At 36.5% G+C, this 20,205-nt stretch overlaps 1 protein-coding gene across 4 annotated transcripts in view; it reads left to right on the plus strand.

The window, feature by feature from the left end:
- The window catches only part of LOC135220762 (coatomer subunit alpha-like), a 51,873-nt gene extending 38,090 nt beyond the window's left edge, over nucleotides 1–13,783 (plus strand). For all 4 annotated transcript variants that reach the window (XM_064258213.1, XM_064258215.1, XM_064258212.1 and 1 more), the window contains exons 16-22: nucleotides 314–445; nucleotides 2,967–3,114; nucleotides 4,926–5,152; nucleotides 6,729–6,923; nucleotides 7,593–7,697; nucleotides 10,702–11,001; nucleotides 12,976–13,783. In XM_064258213.1, the coding sequence (XP_064114283.1) occupies nucleotides 314–445; nucleotides 2,967–3,114; nucleotides 4,926–5,152; nucleotides 6,729–6,923; nucleotides 7,593–7,697; nucleotides 10,702–11,001; nucleotides 12,976–13,212 (1,344 nt within the window). In that variant the 3' untranslated portion in view covers nucleotides 13,213–13,783. The remainder of the gene's footprint in view (nucleotides 1–313; nucleotides 446–2,966; nucleotides 3,115–4,925; nucleotides 5,153–6,728; nucleotides 6,924–7,592; nucleotides 7,698–10,701; nucleotides 11,002–12,975) is intronic.
- Nucleotides 13,784–20,205: the final 6,422 nt, after the last annotated feature.

The following is a 20,205-nucleotide window of genomic DNA, read 5'->3' on the forward strand; positions in this document are numbered from 1 at the left end:
TACAGAATGTATAATTTTAATGGAAATTTATTGCTATAGTATTTTACCTATAAATTAACTATACATGCACCTGTTGTACTTTGGGAACTTTGGTTATATGTAATTTAAAGTTTTAGGGGATTTTCTGTTCATGCTGTAAATTACCATTGAAAATATAATTTAGCATGTTGTATTTAATTTTTCAAACTAAACTAAGGCAAGGTTCACTAGATTCTGTTTGTTTTAATATTACCTGTGTAAAATATGTGGCTTCATGTGTTTGTCATCTTCATTGCCAGTTTATTTTCATTTATTCATTTTCCCTACTCTTCAGGAAACTGAATCTCTTGCAGCCCATGTTGAAGCTGGAAGTATCCCAGAGCCTTTACCAAGTGCTCAGTTACTGCAGCCTCCAATGCCTGTACAGCCTATGGATACAGCTTGGCCTCTCCTAACAGTGGCCAAAGTAAGTAGGGAAAGCTAGAGGAGTAACTCTAAGTTTAACTTGTTGCCCTTGGCAGCAGTAATGTGATAATGGAAAAATATTGAATTTGTGGTATTGAGAAAATGATTACTTGGTTTTGTCATTTTTTTTAGTCCTCTGCGGACAGAATTATGGGTCAGTAGTTGTCATAACCCTATTAATCGTATAAGTACCTAATTTTCAAGTAGTACCCCAAATCCCAAGTTTACCAGACATGCATTAACATAGTGTTTTCCATTGGACAGGTGTCAGTCTACCCAGTAATGCAACTCCTTTCATGAATCTCTTGATATTTAACACATTTACTTATCTCCAGGTTGTGTAAATAATGATCAGTGTTGTCATCTTCGTTAGAACTACATATTTATTCTTTGTTTTCCTTTTTGCAGTATTAACGTTTGACTTTTTTTTTTCTTCTTCTTCTTCTTCTTCTTCTTCTTCTTCTTCTTCTTCTTCTTCTTCTTCTTCTTCTTCTTCTTCTTACACATAAAATATTTTGTTTGCAGCTGTGTTAAGCGTTGTTACTCCCTTAACTAGGTAATGATCACTTGCTAGTTCGCACATAGGTGCAGTGTTTATTGCTTATTTTGCTGTGTAATTCATCTCTATTCTCGACTGCCTTTTTGAGGTTTTTCCTTTTTCCTTTTTTATGTTTTGTATAATGAATGACTTCTTATTGCTTTAAATGTGTTGATTGTATTTTACTGTTTTGGCCACTTCAAATTCTTAGTGGATCTTTTGCTCTTTGCCCATATCTTCCAGGGTATCAAATCAGTACATTCATATATCTATTGGATAAGGGTCCTCTTCTGTTGAGCAGCTCGTTCAGAGGCCAGTTAATTTTACCTCTTTTCTCCTGTTTGGCTATGCTCAGATGAAAAGGTGTTGTTTTCTGTATCCTTGAAGCCTTCCTACTTCGACTTCTTATTCATAAGTGCCCAAATCTGGTTCAAGGGTGCTGTCATTTGACCCATGAATGTTTTTTTGAATAACCCACATGTTTCAGTTAGTGTATGCAGATCAGCACTAACAGTTACACACATTTTATGTGCCTGTCCAAACTTCAGCCAACAGTGATATCCAAATTTTGGAAACAAGAAAGTTGAGGCAATTTTGGCAGAATATTTTTTTTTATTATTTATTACAAGTCCTGCAATTTATAAGATAAAATTGAAGTGTTTATATTAAAGAACAACCCTTCAGGCCAGCTGTTTTAGTCTTGTGTTTTGACTTGACTTCATTGAATTGATAAATAATGAGAGTGCATATTCTTACATAAGATAGGATGAGAAAGTTCTACTAATAATGACTGTCCAGAAGTTCAGGTCCTCAGCATATGTGTTAGGATAAGCATTGAGATCCCAGCCATCATGAATGCAGGTAGATGGAGATGTTAGTCAACATCTGGTAACTTTTATCTTGGGAAATGTGATGTACTAGTGGATGGGATTGTGCTTGGTGGAATCTTTAGTTTAAGTGGATCAAGGTTTACTAGGGGAGAAAGAGGTAATGCGCTCTTCTTCCTCCTGATTATTACACATGTAAAGGTGTAGTTTTCTGGGGCTAAAAGCTCCAACATTTCTCCTGGATTTGTGTGCCCATTTCTACAAGCCAAGTTCTTTTTTTTTTTTTTCTTTTTCTCCCCACATAAAAACCCATCAGTCATACAAAATGGCCATTATCAGTAACCTCAGTCTTGTTGTATCCTATTCAGTCTGTGCAAAAGTAAGTGAACAGTTATTACTTGCCAGATCTATCATAGGCACAAATGCATGAACATTGACTCTCGGCTATTCTGCTGCTGCTGTTTGCAAGACATCAGAATATTTGTATGGAGATGTGTAGACCCCAGATGAGGATTTTGTATGATTGATGGGTTTTTATGATAAATTTTTAGTTCCTTTTCCTATCCCAGCATATGCCCTCCCTTTGCTCATAATACCATTTGGTAGGGGGCGATGCCTTCCCAGTGGAACCTGCTTTTAGGTCTGCTGATAAACATCTGGTGACCATGGAGTTTTCAGTGCATGAAAACTGGCATATGTATTCTTCATGTTTAGTGCAAAAAAAGTTGTATTGTAAATTTTTGTCATGTCTGTTAATCTGTCTTGTCTTGTCACAACTCTTACCTTCTTGAAATTATTTCTTGGACTTGGTTCTGTGGCAGACAATCATGCATAGATGTGCCCTGAGGGAGAACGCCCATCTTTGGGTTGCATATCTGTGTGTCACACTTAGATTTGTATTTCAACTCCTGCCCAGTTGAAAGAATTTTAGTCTAATTTTGAACACAGCACACCATCATGCACATATTCACATGAGAGGTGAATTTTGTTGATTTTCAGTGTTAACACTACCTCTGTTTTGTCTAGTCCTGTTAATTATGAGTGTTTCAAGGTATTGACAGATACCTGGAAGCACCTCAGAAGATTTTGATTCTTGCAGTTTAGCTTTGTATTTATTTATTTAGTTGATGTTACTGATCTTGAACTACTTTGTACAGGGATTCTTCGACACAGCTGTGGCAAGTGGCAAGGCAGCTTCTGGAACTGCTGCAGCTATGGCTGTAGATGATGTTGGTGATATAGCTGGTGATGGATGGGGTGATGATGACGAGGAGAACGTAGAGGATGGGGAACTACAAGCTGAAGGTAAGAGTGATGCTGATATATATTTGTGGATTTATTGAAGTTTCAGAAACAAGTTTTGTGTGACATTCCATGTGAACCAAGCAATTCATTATCACTGAATGAATTAATTAGATCTTAAAGCCTGTCACTTGGGTTAAGAATTCTGAGCATCCAAGGACTTATTTGTTAAGAGTTCATGGACAGTAAGCTAACTTTTTATTACTTAGTTATGCATATGTTTAGCTTTGTTTGAACCTTAATCCATCACTGTGTGTGTGTGTGTGTGTGTTGAAAAAGAGGAATTGTTCATGTGCAAGTTTTGAATTGGCAGTGCTAGGGTTTGTACTTCCTCATTTGATGAGTTGTTTACGTGCTCGTCTACCCATTTGGTAGTCCGGAGTTCGATTCCCCACTCTGCCAACATGGAGACATGGAATCAGAGGCGTTTGTTTCTGGTGATTAGAAATAAATTTCTATATATAATGTGCTTTGGATCCCACAATACACTGTATGTAGGTCCTGTTGCTAGGTAACCAATTGGTTCCTGGCCACGTAAACATATCTAATCCTTTGGGCCAGCCCTGGGAGAGCTGTTAATCAGTTTAGTGGTCTGGTTAAACTAAGATGTACTTTAGTAGTGCTAGGGTTGATGGAGCACTCCATCTGTGCTGGTTGGGTAGTTTTATTTTAGTTAAAGCTTTCAAATAGTAGGTAGATTGAAAATGCTGAAGGTTTTGATAAAACTTCTCCCCTTGTGTCTAAAAATTGACATTTGATGGTGGTTGAAGTTGAAAGTCTCATAAAATAGTTTACTGTGAATGTTGAATTGTATTTATTAGGTCAGATAATTGTCAGTAGTAATTTGAAGGTGATAAAAATTCAGGGAGGTATTATCCAATACATACTGTATTTTTTATACAGATTAAGTTTTCTTGGCTTTCTTTGCTCTGACTTTTTTCACAATATTTATGTCAGTAGGTCTTAGTTTTATTGAATCTTTTGAAAAGAGTCCATCTTTTCTTAATCTTTCCAGAAGAAAATTCATTGAATCAGTAAATGAACAAGCAGTGTTAGAAATTTAATTTTAGTTCTCCAGAAATCATAATGTGAACAACTGCCAAATCCTTCAATTGTCTTTTGTCGTCCTGTGGTGTTGGATGGGGAAAGGGGGTTGATTGTTACCACTTATTCATGGCAACTGAATTCACAGCAAGAGGGGTAATCTACTGCATATTCTTACCATTTTTTTTTTTATCAAAATGGTTGTGTTTCTTGAAGTTTGTGAACAGATAAAGAAAAGAGAGGAGATTTTGAAAAGGTGTGACGTTTTGGTAAACTTCTTGACTGAATGTGCTGACAAATAAACAGTGGAGATAGATGTTATCCAGTGGCTAGTAAGGAAACTAATTTTTTCAAAGATAGAGATGGTTTTGACATGTGATGGGAAGAAGTGAGGAGCAGTTATTCAGAGATGTGGTAAATGTGGAAGAGCAGGATAAAATTTAAAGGCACAAAAAAATCATGGAAGAAAGGAATGGAGGAAGACTTAGACATGGTGGGAGTTCAGGCAGAAAGTTCCTGGGACAGAGATTGAAGAGAACACATTTCACATCAACTTCAAGGCCAAAGCTATTGTGATGAGTGTGTTGATTTTAAGAAAAGATAATGCAAGGAACTTTACTTGAATACTAAAGATTTGCAGTTAAGATTAGAAAATTAGTATCTTAAGCGGTCATTGTAATATTGCTTATATGTATGGCATGTGATGGTCAGTGTCTTTAGAAACAATCCCCCTTGGCTGGTTTGTGTCTAAAGGCTTTAAAATCTTGTAGGTGGTGATGGTGAAGGTGGTGGATGGGAGGTCGATGACGACCTTGACCTGCCTCCAGAACTGGAGGGCACATCCTCTGCTGCAGCAGGGACTGGAGAAGATGGGTATTATGTGCCTCCCCCTCGAGGTCATCCTCCTACTCATGGATGGACCCAGCGCAGCCAGCTTGCTATTGATCACGTTCTTGCTGGAGCCTTTGAGTCTGCAACTAGATTGCTACATGATCAGGTAGGAATCTTGTTTTTATATGGAGTTATTTGAAAGTAGACATTTATTGTCAGATTTAACTCTAGTTTTCTAATGTAAAATAGCTTTGTCTCTTTGAGGAACAGGAAAAAATTTAGAAACATTAGGATGCTATTCTAATAGCACCTTAAATTAAAAAGTTAAGGTAGATTGACAAAGTGTTTATGATACTGATGGCTAAATAGGAAACAGTATAGAAAAGATTTAGTTAACAGGTATTCATAGAATGATACAATGAAGTAAGAATGCTATGGTACCCAGAACAAGAGGGTGTTAAACATTAGTAAATATAGGCTAATAATGGTTGTGTTTTCTATGCCATTCAGTTAAAAATGCATATTGTGCTGGATACACACAGAATTACCCAAGATATTGTGCTTCAGATTTCCACCCTGCAAATGTTCATTTAGGTTCCAATCATTTGACCACTGTGTACATTTAGCAGTATTGATGTTGAAGGGGTGTAAAGGTATAAATTCAAATGCAAATTGAAATGTAAATTAGGAACTGAATCCATTAAAGAAAAAAGAATTTTGAGAAATCTAACTTTAGATTATAATTGAATTTTAAAAATGAGTGTCATTTTCTATAGGGAAACCCTTCCATAGGTGGATAGTATTGTCAGTGCACCTCATGTGCACTCTAGAAGGCGTTACTTAAGGGTCTTTGTAGCATCCCTTCAGCCCATAGCTGCAATCCCTTTCATTCCTTTTAGTACTGTAATACTCTGTTCATATTCTCTCTCACTTCTGTCCTACTTCCCATCCTCTCCTAACAATTGTTTCATAATGCAACTGTGAGATTTCCTTCCAGTTACACCTTTCAACCTTCTCGCTGTCAATTTCCATTTTAGCACTGAATAACCTTGTGGGTGTCAGTGCTTGGCCTTTGGCCTAAATTCCATATTTTATTTCTCTTTCAAGTTTATGTAAATAATTTTAAAGTTATGTTGAAATGAAATTTTTTTTTTTTCTGAAGTAACCATAATCACCAAGTAGTAATCCTAGATATGAGTGTTTCAGAAACGGAGAAGTTCCCTACATCCGCTGGTTATTTACTGTGATATCAGAAAGAAACTTTGCCATTACATTAGATTTTACAAAATTACAGGAAAATTGCAATGTAACATTACATTTTCTCTCTCACCCCTGCTTTATAATAGAATTCTAGGAAGAAAACTGTTGGTGCGTACTCAGTCATGATAGCAGTATTTACCACTAATTTATCAATGTTTATGTTTTGTCTATTATGTATATTCAGTTATATATTATGTGAATTTCAGGGTTTTTATATTTCTCATAAAAACTATCACTTGCACAGCTTTTCAATGGTGTAGCCACCGATTTTTATTGAATTTTTCAGAAATATTTTTTCATAAAGGTTGCAAAATTTGACTGTTAAACTCATTTGAGCAAAAACTCGGCGAAACCAGCTCAGAACATTACCATTATTTGTAATAAGCATATTCTTTTGAGAATTACAGTTTTATATTTTTTCCCATCATAATTTGAACTTCAGTTGTATACTGTATAATGAATATAAACCCTTCTTGATACAGGTTGGCGTTGTGAACTTTGAACCCTACAGGGATTTGTTCCTTTCGTCATATGCTCATTCTCGCACAAGCTACCCTGGTGCACCTGCACTTCCATCTCTGTCTGGTTACCCTGCCCGTAACTGGAGAACAGCGCAACTTAAAGATCAGCTTCCAGCTGTTGGGATGCGTCTATCTAACCTCATGGACAGACTGAAGGTATGATGTTCTTTTTAGGATCAAGTGTGAGGCCTAGAAACTATGTCAAAGTTAATCTTTGTTGTTATGCATGTGCTTATTGATGTAGAAAATATTTGTCAGCTGAAGTTAATTCTGTTCTAAATGTACATTTCTGCAAATTGCAAATTTTTCATTTCAGAGGCTGTCCATTTTGTAACTTATAACTTGATAAGGATCTTATAGAAAAAACTGGTAAACTCTCAGTATAGTATACCTTAAACTGTTGAACTGCTATTTGATGAGGAAGCTGCTCTAGAAATCAGTGTAGGAAAGTTAAAAATTTAACCAGGTATACTACAGTGTCATGCAGTATGAGAAGCATTTGTGCTTTAACATACAAAATTTGTTTTATTCTACTTGGTTGATAGAAATTAAAATTGTAAGTTTTATAATATCCACGTTGAAGATGTTCTTTCTGCTGCATGTTTCTAGTTCTCTTATAGCTGGAGCTAGACCTACAAGTATTACAATAAGTTGAGCTTTTTTTTTCAGAAATTTATTTCTGTGGAAGTCAATACTTTGTATTTTTGCTTATGTAGTTATAATCCATAAAAATTTAACAGCATTTCATAAATAGCAAGCTTCCAGGATGTTCTGTTGCCAGTTATTTGACCAAGCTTATTCATAATTTTCATTTTTCATTTTCAGGAAGCATCACAGTTGACCACAGCTGCAAAGTTCTCAGAAGCTGTTGACAAATTAAGAGCAATCCTCTTGGCTGTTCCCCTTATTGTTGTTGACACAAAACAAGAGGTATGGGAATTTTCAAAGCTATATTTGGACAGCTTTTTGCCAGTAGTAGATAGACAAATATTCAAAGGATTTACTTGCAAAGACAAGAAGTGTGTATGTGCACACAGTTGGAGCTCAAGATGAGGTGGATGGAAATATTTCTTTATCGCTGTGTACTGTGTAGTATATTTATTTTTACAAAGCTTGGTTATGTTTTTTGGAGTCTGTCAGGGTTTGTCTGAACTAGTTGTTTTCAAACAAGGATTTTGAGAAATAAGAGAAGTCAAAATGGGAAAGGAACAGAAGTGCATGAAAAGCAGATAGCAAAAGGTAACCAAGCTGGGGAGGGAATTGAACACTGTAAACACTGCTGCTGTTCCTTTAGGTAAACACCTATATAATGGGCACTTTGAATGTAGAATTGGTGACTGGAAAAGGAAAGGTGTAATATGTGAAGAGAAAAAATAATAAAAATTTAATGGTAGTATGTTCAGTGGGGAAGGTGATAACATGAAATAATCTAACAAGTCTTATTTTAAAAATAAGAATTATTGTTGCTATGATTTGAGAGGTCATTGGAAGTAGCAAGACTAGGATGTGGAAGGATTAAGTTGTGGATTTGTGACTGAATTTGTTAACAACCAAAATGGGTTATTCAGAAGGGAATAAGGAAACTTTTAGAGGAATGGGAGAGAAAAATTTTCTAGATGTGCCAATTCAAATGAGAGAATGGGTAGATTAGCTATTGAAGAGAGTAAGGTTTGTGAAAGTCATTAGTTTTAGGAAAGAAATGTGGTGAGTGTGATCTTGCACAGTACAAATAAAAGTCCACTTATTTTGAATATCTACAGTTTTTCAAGAAGTGACAGGAATTTCATACATAATGTAGTAGTAGTTTATCTTAGAGAGGACTAGAAAATCTTAAGTCAAAGTCTGTAAAGTTGTTCCAGTAATCATGTTTCATATCAAGACTCTTTATAACAAGAATTCATGCTGAATTAATTAAGGGGATATGATAAAACTTTTAGAATCAGGAAGCAAAAGGAGAGAAATGAAAGTTATGGTCAAGACAGTTTATTAATTAAGTGGAACAGATAGGTTATAAATGAAGATTTTTGACAGAAGTAACAAGTACAAAGATCCAGTTTGAGAGAGAAAGGCAGTAAGGAGTTGGACAGTGAGTGACTATGTATTATTTTTCAATATTAGTTTTAACAGACCCCTGAAATACATTTCAGGGCTCTCACAGGTTGTCCCAAAGGACTTATTAAATGAATGATGAACTGAGCAAGACAGAGTTGACAAAGTAGGTGTGAAGAGAGTTGAAAGATTTGGATATATTTGAAGTACACTTAGCAGTGTAGTCGAAGGGAATCTTGCAAAGAACTTCAGCTACTGAAACTGGATATTTTATTAGACAAACTAATTGAGAAGTGAAAAGAGCTGTTATTGGAGTAAGAGCAGCAGTAATGAGTGAACTATTAAAAGTTTGAACACAGCAATGAATAATCTATTAAAATTGAAATTCCAAAAGTAAGGAATTCTCTTGATGTACAGAAGTATGAAGCATTCTAAAAAAAAATTTCAGTAGAAAAAATTGTTGGAAGGCTGAGAAAAACAAGAGACAAAAATCTTGGTTATATATAATTTTTATGGAAGATGAAGATCCTATGGACTGTTTTCTGTACATTCAGGTTAAATAAAGTGAAATTTGGTAGTGGTGTTAAGTTAATGGTTAAAATATCTTTATCATGAGACAGGCATGATTGTTTACTTTAACAGTTGGAAAGAGGCAAGTGGGGCTAGATTACATGAAATGGAATCAGATGTAAGAAAAGTGAATGTCATGTACAAAACTTGGAGATAATAGGTTGAATGATATATTATCCCAGGAAAAATAAAACTTGAGATTATATAACATGCCAGTTGTTCATTAAGTATTATGTGGGGTGGGATTATTGGACAGTACAGAAATAAGAATGTCTGCAAGATGGATATTGGATATTTTAAGGGAAATGGCTTAAAAATCTGCAAATTATTTTAGCCAAATCTTGTATAAAGTGAATAATTTTAAAGCCAGTATCACATAGCTCTTGGATGTCTTCAGTCTTGCCCAAGGAATAGGTGTGTAACTTTTGAGATAAAAGAGATTATTGGAGGTTGTTGGACATTGCAGGTGGATCCGTTCCAGTGCTGCATTGTAAGTTGATTTCCACCATAAGTTGGTGTTTCAACGTTATTTTCGCCTCGACAAAGCTTACAACACAGTAACTTGAGGTTGCATTAGCACTGTAACTTGATGCAACACCAAGATCAGGTGCTGTAAAATGTTCACGACGCTGAAAAAGTAGCATAAGATCAAATCTGCCATAAGTTGGTGATGCACGTATTATGTAGTGGAGGAAAGCTGTAAGAGGAAAAATTTGTGTTTTGAGCTTTCAGTAAGGGAGGAGGATGATGATCCAGTCAAAATAGCATGGAAATACAGTAGTAAGTAGAAGAATATAAAGCTGAATATCACAAGTTAGATGGAGCTTGGATGGAGTTAGATGCAGTAGACAGTACCGTCTTGGGTAACTAATGGGAAGGCAGACCTCTTGCTTGAAGAGAAAAGTCAATGATATGTGATACAAAGGAATTTTATGCTAGAATTATTCTTTCTTACAGGCTTTTTTTTAAATTGTTATAACGAAGTTATTTTTTGGCCAAGAAGTAACAGCTATATTTGCTTGCAGTTTGGTGTAAGATTTAACTGAAATTTCCTTTTGTTAAATAGTATCTAGTTAGAAAAGTAATTGCTTACCTTGTTCATTGTAAATATATGTTAGTTTGCTGACTTTACAGTTTGTATACAGATTCTTTTGACAGTACAATATTTCAACATTTTTATGCCCTGTATGTAACTAAACACAAAGCTTGTCACAGGCATAAAAATATATTTACGACTCTCATATTCCTAAGCTTTGGTGTATTACTTGTTAGTAAATAGCAGTACCTATATAGAATTAATAAATTTCTGTTTTAGGTAACTGAGGCACAGAACTTGCTCCGTGTATGCAAAGAGTATGTATTAGGAATCACCATGGAACTTCACAGAAAGACTTTGGGAAAGACTTCACCAGATGATCTCAAGAGATCTCTGGAACTTGCAGCCTACTTCACTCACTGTGAACTTCAGCCTGGCCACCAAATCCTCACTCTCAGAACAGCTGTTAACTTGGCCTTCAAAATGAAGAATTATAAGATGGCCATGAGTTTTGGTCGTCGCCTTCTAAACCTTGGTCCAAGGCCAGAAGTAGCCCAGAATATTAGGAAGGTTGTTCAGGTAAATCAAGTTTATTCCATTTAATATGTAATTACACTTTTAAGAGACTATTCATATGAAGATTACAATATTTAATGTGGTGGTTGGTATCTTTTAATTATAAGATTGGTGATGCTATTTTTAAGAGATAGACTTTAAAGAAAACTCTGTTCAAGTTTCATTTAAGTTTCATTATCTATTGTTATCTTCAGTATCCTTAAGAGCTGCAACATACATTATTAAAAGAAAAAAAATTATGCTGAGAGGGAAATAAAATGCTTTGCAACATCACTGAAAGGTCAAATATTGTTAAAGCAACAGTTGCTTCATGAAATCTTCACTCCCAAATTACGTTGCTCCAAGATATTAAATTTTTTCTCATACAATGTTTGGTTTGTCCAAAAAGAGGCTTCCTAAAATATTTACTGATATATACTACTCGGTACAGCTTAGCTTCCTCAGAGTATTCCCCTTCACTATTGTTTAATTGTTCCCTTGTTTGGCCACCTATTGAATAAGTTTTGAGGGAAGGGATGGTGCATAAATTTCACTGCAAGTCATCAGTTTTCCTCAAGTCATTGAGACCAGTGTAATTTCAACTTGAATAACAAACTATTTCCTGCATGAGTCAAATTAAGTAGTAGGGGAAGCATGGCATTAATCATTTGGTGTTGTCATAGTGTTGGATAAGAGGCAACATGCCGAGATGTCCATGGTCTTGGCGTTGTTTGCTAAGCATCATGCCTCTTTCACATTGCTTTTCTGAGATGCTTCAGAAGACTCATGAACATTGTTGTTTTTCCAGTCAAAATCAGTTGCGTTTTTATCAGTTGCTGCAGTAAAGTTGCATCCCACTGGAATTTTCAGATCCTCCCTCTGTCCATCTCAGTTGAAATTCATTCTAAAAATTTGCCATTTGTAAACAATGACTAAATTTAAAGTAAATGGCATGCAACCTACACATTATCATATTGCTTTCCACAACTGGAAAAAGTTATGATATATGATTAGATATAACTTGTGGAGTCAAGTAAGCTTGTTAGGCCAATAGCTTTTTTTAGCCATACCTTTTGTACACATTTCACATCTTAACTAGTAATAGTGAGTTTTGAAGGAACATTTAAGCATTCAAAATGTTTGTATTTTTCAAATTTACAAACTGTGATTTTTTGGCATTTTGTTTGTTGTAACTGCAACCTGTTAACATATGCACTTGTCTGTAAGACATATGACCTTAACTAGAGCAGAACTCACATGGTCCCAGGATCAAAAACAGTAGTGTTCATAATAGCTGTAAAGTTGACATCAGACTTTTGAGTAATTCTTTTCTGAGAAAAGCTTGAACTTCATGCTGAGAGTGGCTAGAAATATGTGCTATTTGTTAGTGAACATGAACAATCTGTTTGAAAATATGCTCTTGTTAGATAAGTACCAGCTACTCCATTTTTATAAGTAACTTACCAGGTAACTGCATGTGCCTACTTCAGGGATTAAGGACACTCATTCCATATGACACTCATTCCATTTGCTGACATTGTAAAGGGTAGGGACTGGAATCAAGGGGAGTGGAAGACTTTGACTACTTATTTAGACAAAGAAGCGCTACCGAGTATGTCAAAATGTAAGCTGTCACAAAAGTTAAAAACTAATAGTTATATACATAGTTACTTTTTAAGTAAGTATATGTAAAACTTTTAACTTACGCAATAGGAATGTAAAATGTCATTTCCCTGTGCTGATAGAAACTAATAAATAAATAGTTAATTTGAGCAAATCATTATCATTATCGCTAATGATCTGTGTTGATAAGTGTTAGATTAGTTAAAGCCATTTACTGTTGCTGGATTAACTTAAGCTTTGTAACTGCATGTCCTCAGAATTCAAGGGAAGTATATTGGTATTAAACTGTGTTGGTCAGCATAATCTACCATGTATTCCCAATTATGATTTTTCAGTTATGTACGTCTTCATTGGCTAATTACTGCTTTTTTTCAGGCATGTGAAAAGAACCCAGCTGATGAATTGGCAGTCCAGTATGATGAACATAATCCTTTCACAATGTGTGCCAGCTCTTATGTGCCAATATACCGAGGAAAACCAGAAGTACAGTGTCCTCTGTGTGGAGCCTCATATCTTCCAGAGCACAAGGGTATCACATGTACCATCTGCTGTGTGGCACAAGTTGGCAAAGATTGCATTGGGCTTCGTATATCACCCTTACAGTTTCGATGAATGGATATCAGTGTGTGAAATGTTTTAAACTTGTACATGATAGTATCTGAGGTATTTAAGTAAGCCAGTATAACTTGACAATGTTGATGATTACATTAGGCTGGGCTTTTTTGTCTTATTCAATTCATAGCTGCAGTGCAGTTTATATTCAACCCTAGCTAATTTTAACCTTATGATATTTGAGTTGAGGACTTCAGTTGCAGTGCTGTACCATCTTTCAGAGTTAGATGTTCTCCCTTCATGCTTTGTGCAAGGGGTTTGCAGTTTATTGTAGCCATTTTTGTTGTTGCCTAATATGGCAGTCTCAAAATTGATAACAATCGTATATAATTTTAAATTGATACTTGTAAGGGATTTTACTTTCAAAGAATATTGTATATATATATGAGTAATTTATGGTTCTTGTGTAAGTGGAATGTTATTTTGAGAATATTTCATCACTATCATTTAGTCAACAGCGCCAAAATCTTTTCAAGTGTTTGAAATGTATTCTGTTCCTTAATTAAACATATGTTATTTTTGTTAGGCAGTTAATATTTTATAAAATATGAATAATAAATGATATATTTAATCAGAATTTTATTTCCAAGATCTCGAAACTGAAAAATTTATTTCAAAGTTCAACCATTTTTCTGAAGGAATTGAACGATTAGAAACAGTTGTATCAAGTTTGTTTTATCTTGAGCCATATATGGAAAATCTGTTTCAAGTATGTTATTGTAAGTATGAATATGTAACAATGTGATGAAATCCATAACTTTTTTTTACAGTCTCTCAATCATTATTGTGAATAATTGGATTACATACTGTAAATGAATCGTAAAGGAAAGTAGGTAAGTGGTTATACTTTATGCCAGTACCGAAAGGCAATAATGAGAATGAGAACAAATGGCTATTAAAAGCAAATCCAAGTCAGAGTGATTTCAGCGCAGCTTGGGAGTGAGAAGTTTTATAGATTTAATTTTCATTAATTTTAGCTATGTATGGCTCACAACTGAGAACATCATTATTTATATAGTTCAGACGTGATAATAGATACAGAATATTTTTTAGCCAGAAGTATTAGCCATTTTGATAAAGAAAATTAAGTTTTAACTAATTGTGGTTTAGTAGATAGAGGTGTCGGCTGAGTTTCTGTGGCCAAAGGAATAGATGGAAGACCTAGACCTACTTTAGATTAGAATTATGAGAAGGGAGGTTAAGATGAGTGGAGATTTGCGGAAGATGGAGCACAGTAAAAAATTGAAGGTCGATCATGGTTATAATTATACAATATTATAAAGTAGTTTCGAGCATTCTTGGCATTATGCTCTCCCACAGAAAAATTGCTATTGAAGAATGACTACATTCACAAGCTAGTTTAGAGTACTAAAAACATTTTGCTTAAACACGATAAGTCTCGCACAACATCCTTTTTAACCTTTTTCTGCGGATTATCAAGTTGGTTGCGCACCTGTAAAACCCTCATAGAGGGATAATTTCGTTGTGCACCTCATGCTGCGCATACTAGACATTATTTAAGGTCATTTGCATCGTTCCTTTGGTCTCTAGCTACAAACCATTTTATTTCTTTTACTGTACTCCATAAGGGGACAGGAAGCGCCTCAACGGCATGGTTGGTATGGTGTTGGCGTACCACCTCGGTGGTCGCGGGTTCGATTCTTGGCCATTCCTTTGAGGAGCGAGAGATGGGAATTTCTGGTGATAGAAGTTCACTCTCGACGTGGTTCGGAAGTCACGTAAAGCCGTTGGTCCCGTTGCTGAATAACCACTGATGCCACACAATTTTTCTTTTTACTCTACTTCCTTTCATATTCTCTTTCTTCCGTCTTGCTTTCCACCCTCTCCAAACAATTGATTCATAGTGCAACTGCAAAGTCTTCCTCCTGTTACACAGTTTCGGTGCTGAATGACCTCATAGGTCTCAAGTGCTTGGCATTTGGCCTAAATTCAATATTCAGTGTACTGCAATTCCTTTTACTGTACCACCACCATCCATATATTCTTCTATATTGCTATCCATGCTCCCTTAGCAACTGTATCAGTGCAACTGGAGATTTTCCTATTACACCTTAAAACCTTTCTAATCTTAATTTCCCTTTGGCCTGAATTCTATATTCCATCCATTCCACATCTGAAGAAATTGTATACATATGTTTCTGTGCTTATGTATTAGTGTATATTTACTTTACACATCTGCAATTACACTGGAATGCGCATAGCATTTATGAGTGTATAATAATATGTATATTTTGTACAGTGCGCTTGCTTACGCGTGTGTGCATGTTAAGTCGATGCAAAAACTTAGGGACAACGGGAATTACTTTTCTTTTTATATGCCATCAAAATTATCATGTTAATTTCCTTTCCTGTATCTAATCATGATATACCTTTTTTTCATTTATATACTTATATAATGATAAACTTCATATACGCGTACCGTATGGAAGGTGACAAAGGTTCCAACACAACCACCCAATGGGCGAGTTGCTTACAAAACGCCAAGCTGTCAGTCAATGAAAGGGGACGAGAGAAATGCTGAGTATGGTAGAGGCCTCTGATTGGTCAGGAAGTTCTTTGACAGATTTTACCCGGCCGAAGAAGACTCAGTACCTTCGTGAATTCGAAATGGTTAAGTGTTCAATCGCCGCTTGTCCTACCTAGAATGAAGGTTCAGGAGAATAAGGTATTTTAAGTTTTTCATGTTTTGGGAGCATTTTTATGACTAGAAGTTAGCGGCTCTAACAACAGTTAAAACGTCCTTCTCAAGAAGTATTACAGTTTTAAGATTAAGAATTTTTGTGATATGAAATGGGTGTATTTCGAAACCGTGGAAGGTCATAATATGCTTTCAGAATGTGACCCTAAATTATAGTAAGTATTCTGAGGCTGACTAAAGTTCCTATGATTTTATAACCTCTGCAAAACCTGTATTTCATGATTCACAACTAGGAAAGTTGAACATGTAGGTATGCCGCCTCGGGTCACGCAGGTTTTTATTCGGTTCTGTGTTGTCTTTGTCTGATTGGTAAACAACAGAAGACTTTTGTCAGTTTATATGAGATGATAACTTCGTGCAGGGGCCGTATTTTTGTGCTGAACGTTGTAATTTAGTTGTCATTACACGTGTATGTGTACATGAAGGACTGGTAACTCCACATATGTAAGCGAAAGACAGTGATTACTACACATGTATACGGGAAAGACAGTGGTTAGTACAAATGTGTACGTGAAAGAGTGGTTACTGCACATGTGTGCATGAGGCTGGTTACTACAAATGTGTACTTGAAAGACAGTGAGTGTCCATGCGAGTTGCATGGACATAAGCACAAATGAAGCACATGAATACGCTTCTTACGTGAACAAGCTGTTGCAGTGACACATCTGTATCTTTTGCTGTATAGGATGAAAGCTTTCAGACGAGTGGTATTTCGAAACCTCAGTCAAGTCCCCAAATCCTTCCAGGTTACTTTAGTAATGATTTAGGTACTTGATGGTTCTGTGGGTCTCGCCTAAGCCAGACAGAGGGAAAACGAACAGCATTAAGACGTGAATTAATTATCAGCATTATTGTCTAAATGTATACCGCTATGCCTTAAAAAGAGCCGGCGGTATCTTCGCCCGAATGGGGTGAGATCATTCTCTCAATAATTCCGCACGGACTGCAAGGAACGGTCCCGCAAATACAAAAGCCACTTGGGAATGGGGCATCCAATGTACTATTTCGCCGTGTTTAGTACTAGGCCCTGAGGGTTAATTACAGTCGATCCCCAAAAATTAACGGCAAATTCTTTATAAGCAACCCAAATATTACTGGAAACTGTAATTTCCACAGAGATACCCGACGCAGAGTTATTACCTAGATCTGCGATAAAAATCTTTGAAGTGTGATGCATCTCTTGATATTTTAGTTTTAACGTGACGTCATAATCACTACCTGTTACATTAACTTGTCCCATGTTAAAGTTTGTGTTTTTACCAGCCTCTACTCAATCATATCTTTAGGAAAAAAAAACTTATAACTCGGTTACAAAGATTTTTTTGCATTTTAGTGATATTGCTTTGATGCTATATTTTAGAGGAAGCAACCATGAATTTTATGGAACCAAAAAAGAACACAGACAACACTGGTAAGATCACTTTAAAATAGTGATAGAGGCACAAAATGCTGTTTGAATGCAGGAAGGCTTGGTGTGTGTGTGTGTGTGTGCGTAACTGCATGACTATGAAAATTACGGAGAATGAATTTTTCAATACTTTTGTAGTCTCGCATTTCTGGAACTATTTTTTGGTGTTAGCAATGTAATTTATAATTGGTTTGAGTTCTGATATTATTATTATTATTATTATCATTATTATTATTATTATTGTTGTTGATGTTGTTGTTGTTGTGTATGCTGGAAACATACCCTTCAAACATGTTTTATTGAAAATAATTGCAGAATTTACAGAATTAATTTTATACAAAATTCTCTCAATTATTCTGATGACTTGTTTTTCTGGCACACAGGTATCATCTAAGCATCTGTCCGATGTTCACACACTGTAGGTCATCAAAGGAATTTCGGGCTGGCGTTACCGAAGGCGCTGGGATCAGGGACGGGCTTGAGCGGTCGGCATCAGGTAATCAGGTATCTCGTAGGTCGGGAACAGGCCGTAGTCGTCAGCTGCTTCGGTTGGATTTGCGCAAAACCAACCGAAGCGGCTCATTGCACTCAGTGATCCTGTCCCGGTGATGGCCAAACGAGGTGGCTGAAACGTGTAGACGTCCTTTAATAAACCAGAAAAGAAAGAAACTTTAGAAATGTCGGATTGACCCCTGACGACTACGGCCTGTTCCCGACCTACGAGAGACACCTGAATACCTGAAGCCGACCCTCAGCCCGTACGTGATCCCCCGCCGCCTTTGGTAACACCAGCCCGAAATTCCATTGATGACCTACATTAGGATGAACAACGGATAGATGCTTAGGAATACCTGTGTACTAGAAAAACAAGTCATTAGAAGAACTGGGAGAATTTTGTATAAAACCAATTCTGTAAATTCTGCAATTATTTTCAATATTATTTTTTCCTATCAGTCCTCTAACTCGACTGGATGGTATTTATAGCGTGGGGTTCCGGGTTGCATCCTTCCTCCTTAGGAGTCCATCACATTTCTTACCATGTGCATTGCTTCTAGGAGCAAACACATCTGCATGAGTCCTGGAGCTACTTCAGCCTTTAGTTTTTTTTCAGATTCCTTTTAAGGGAACTTGGGATTGTGCCTAGTGTTCCTATGATTATGGATACAATTTACACTGGCATATCCTATATCCTTCTTATTTCTATTTTCAGATCTTGATATTTATCCATTTTTTCCCTCTCTTTCTCTTCAACTCTGGTGTCCCATGGTAGTACTCCGACATCAATGAGTGACACTTTCTTCTTGATTTTGTCAATCAACGTCACGTCTGGTCGATTTGCACGTATCACCCTCTGTTCTGATACCATAGTTTCAGAGGATCTTTGCCTGATCGTTTTCTATTAATCCTTCAGGTTGGTGCTCGTACCACTTGTTACTGCAAGGTAGCTGGTGTTTCTTACACAGGCTCCAGTGGAGGGCATTTGCCACTGAATCATGCCTCTTTTTGTACTGGTTCTGTGCAAGTGCCGGACATTCGCTTGCTATGTGGTTTATGGTCTTGTTTTTCATATTGCAGTTCCTGCATATGAGTGAGATATTATTTTCATCTATCGTTCTTTGAACATATCTGGTTCTTAGGGCCTGATCTTGTGCCGCTGTTATCATTCCATCTGTTTCTTCTTGAGCTCTCCCCTGTGTAGCCATTGCCATGTTTCATCGCTGGCCAGTCTTTAGTCTGTCTCATGTACTGTCCGTTCATTGGTTTGTTGTGCCATTCCTCTGTCTGTATGTTTCTGGGTCTTCGTCTAATTTTATCAGCCCTTCTTCCCATGCACTCTTGAGCCACTCACCTTCACTGGTTTTCAGATATTGCCCCAGAGCTCTGTTCTCGATGTTGACGCAGTCCTCTATGCTTAGTAGTTCTCTCCTTCCTTCCTTTTGTGTTATGTGTAGTCTGTCCGTGTTTGCTCTTGTGTGTAGTGCTTTGTGTATTCTCATATGTTTCCTAGTTTTCTAGTCTATGCTGCGGAGTTCTACCTTCGTCCATTCCACTACTGCGCTATATCTGATTACTGGTACTGCCCATGTGTTTCTGGCTCTTTTATCATATTAACGGCGTTGAGTTTTGATTTGAGTATCGCCTTAAGTGTCTGCATATATTCTTTCCTGATGGTGTCTTTCATCTCTGGTGTTTTATATCCTCTCTTTTCATTATTCCCAGATATTTTTCTCCTGTCTAATCTGTGTTTGATGATGTTCCCATCTAGTAGTTTTATCCCTTCAGTCCTTGTTACTTTGTCTTTCTGTATGTTGACCAAGGCACATTTTTCTATTCCTAATCCATCCTGATGTCCCCAGATCAGTGGTTCTCAAGCAGATTATTCTAGGGACCGCATTAAGTATCTGTTTCCTTGATGCTCCTACCATACACCTTGATGTCATCCATGGACATCAGATGGTTAATTCTGTTGCTGCCTCTTTTCTTGAGTTGATACACAGCATCCATCATCTGCAGTACTTTTGTCATAGGAATCATGGCTACTACGAAGAGCAGTTAGGACAGTGAGTTGGCCTGGAAGATCCCTCTCCTGATATTAACCTCTGCTATCTTATTCCAGGTCTTATAAGTATTGTACTCCAGTTGCGCATTGTATTTCTTAGGAAGCTGGTGGTGTTTTCCTGTCCCATGTATTTTCAGGCATTCTATTGGCCATGTGTGTGGTATCATTTCGAAGTCTTTCTTATAGTCAATCCATGCCATGCTTAGGTTGGTTATCCGTCTCTTACAGTTCTTCATTACCATTTTGTCTATCAGGAGCTGGTATTGTGTGCCCCTACACTTCCTTTTGCAGCCTTTCTGTTGGTGG

Source organism: Macrobrachium nipponense, chromosome 2 (assembly GCF_015104395.2).
Source record: "Macrobrachium nipponense isolate FS-2020 chromosome 2, ASM1510439v2, whole genome shotgun sequence".
NCBI classification, from domain to species: domain Eukaryota; kingdom Metazoa; phylum Arthropoda; class Malacostraca; order Decapoda; family Palaemonidae; genus Macrobrachium; species Macrobrachium nipponense.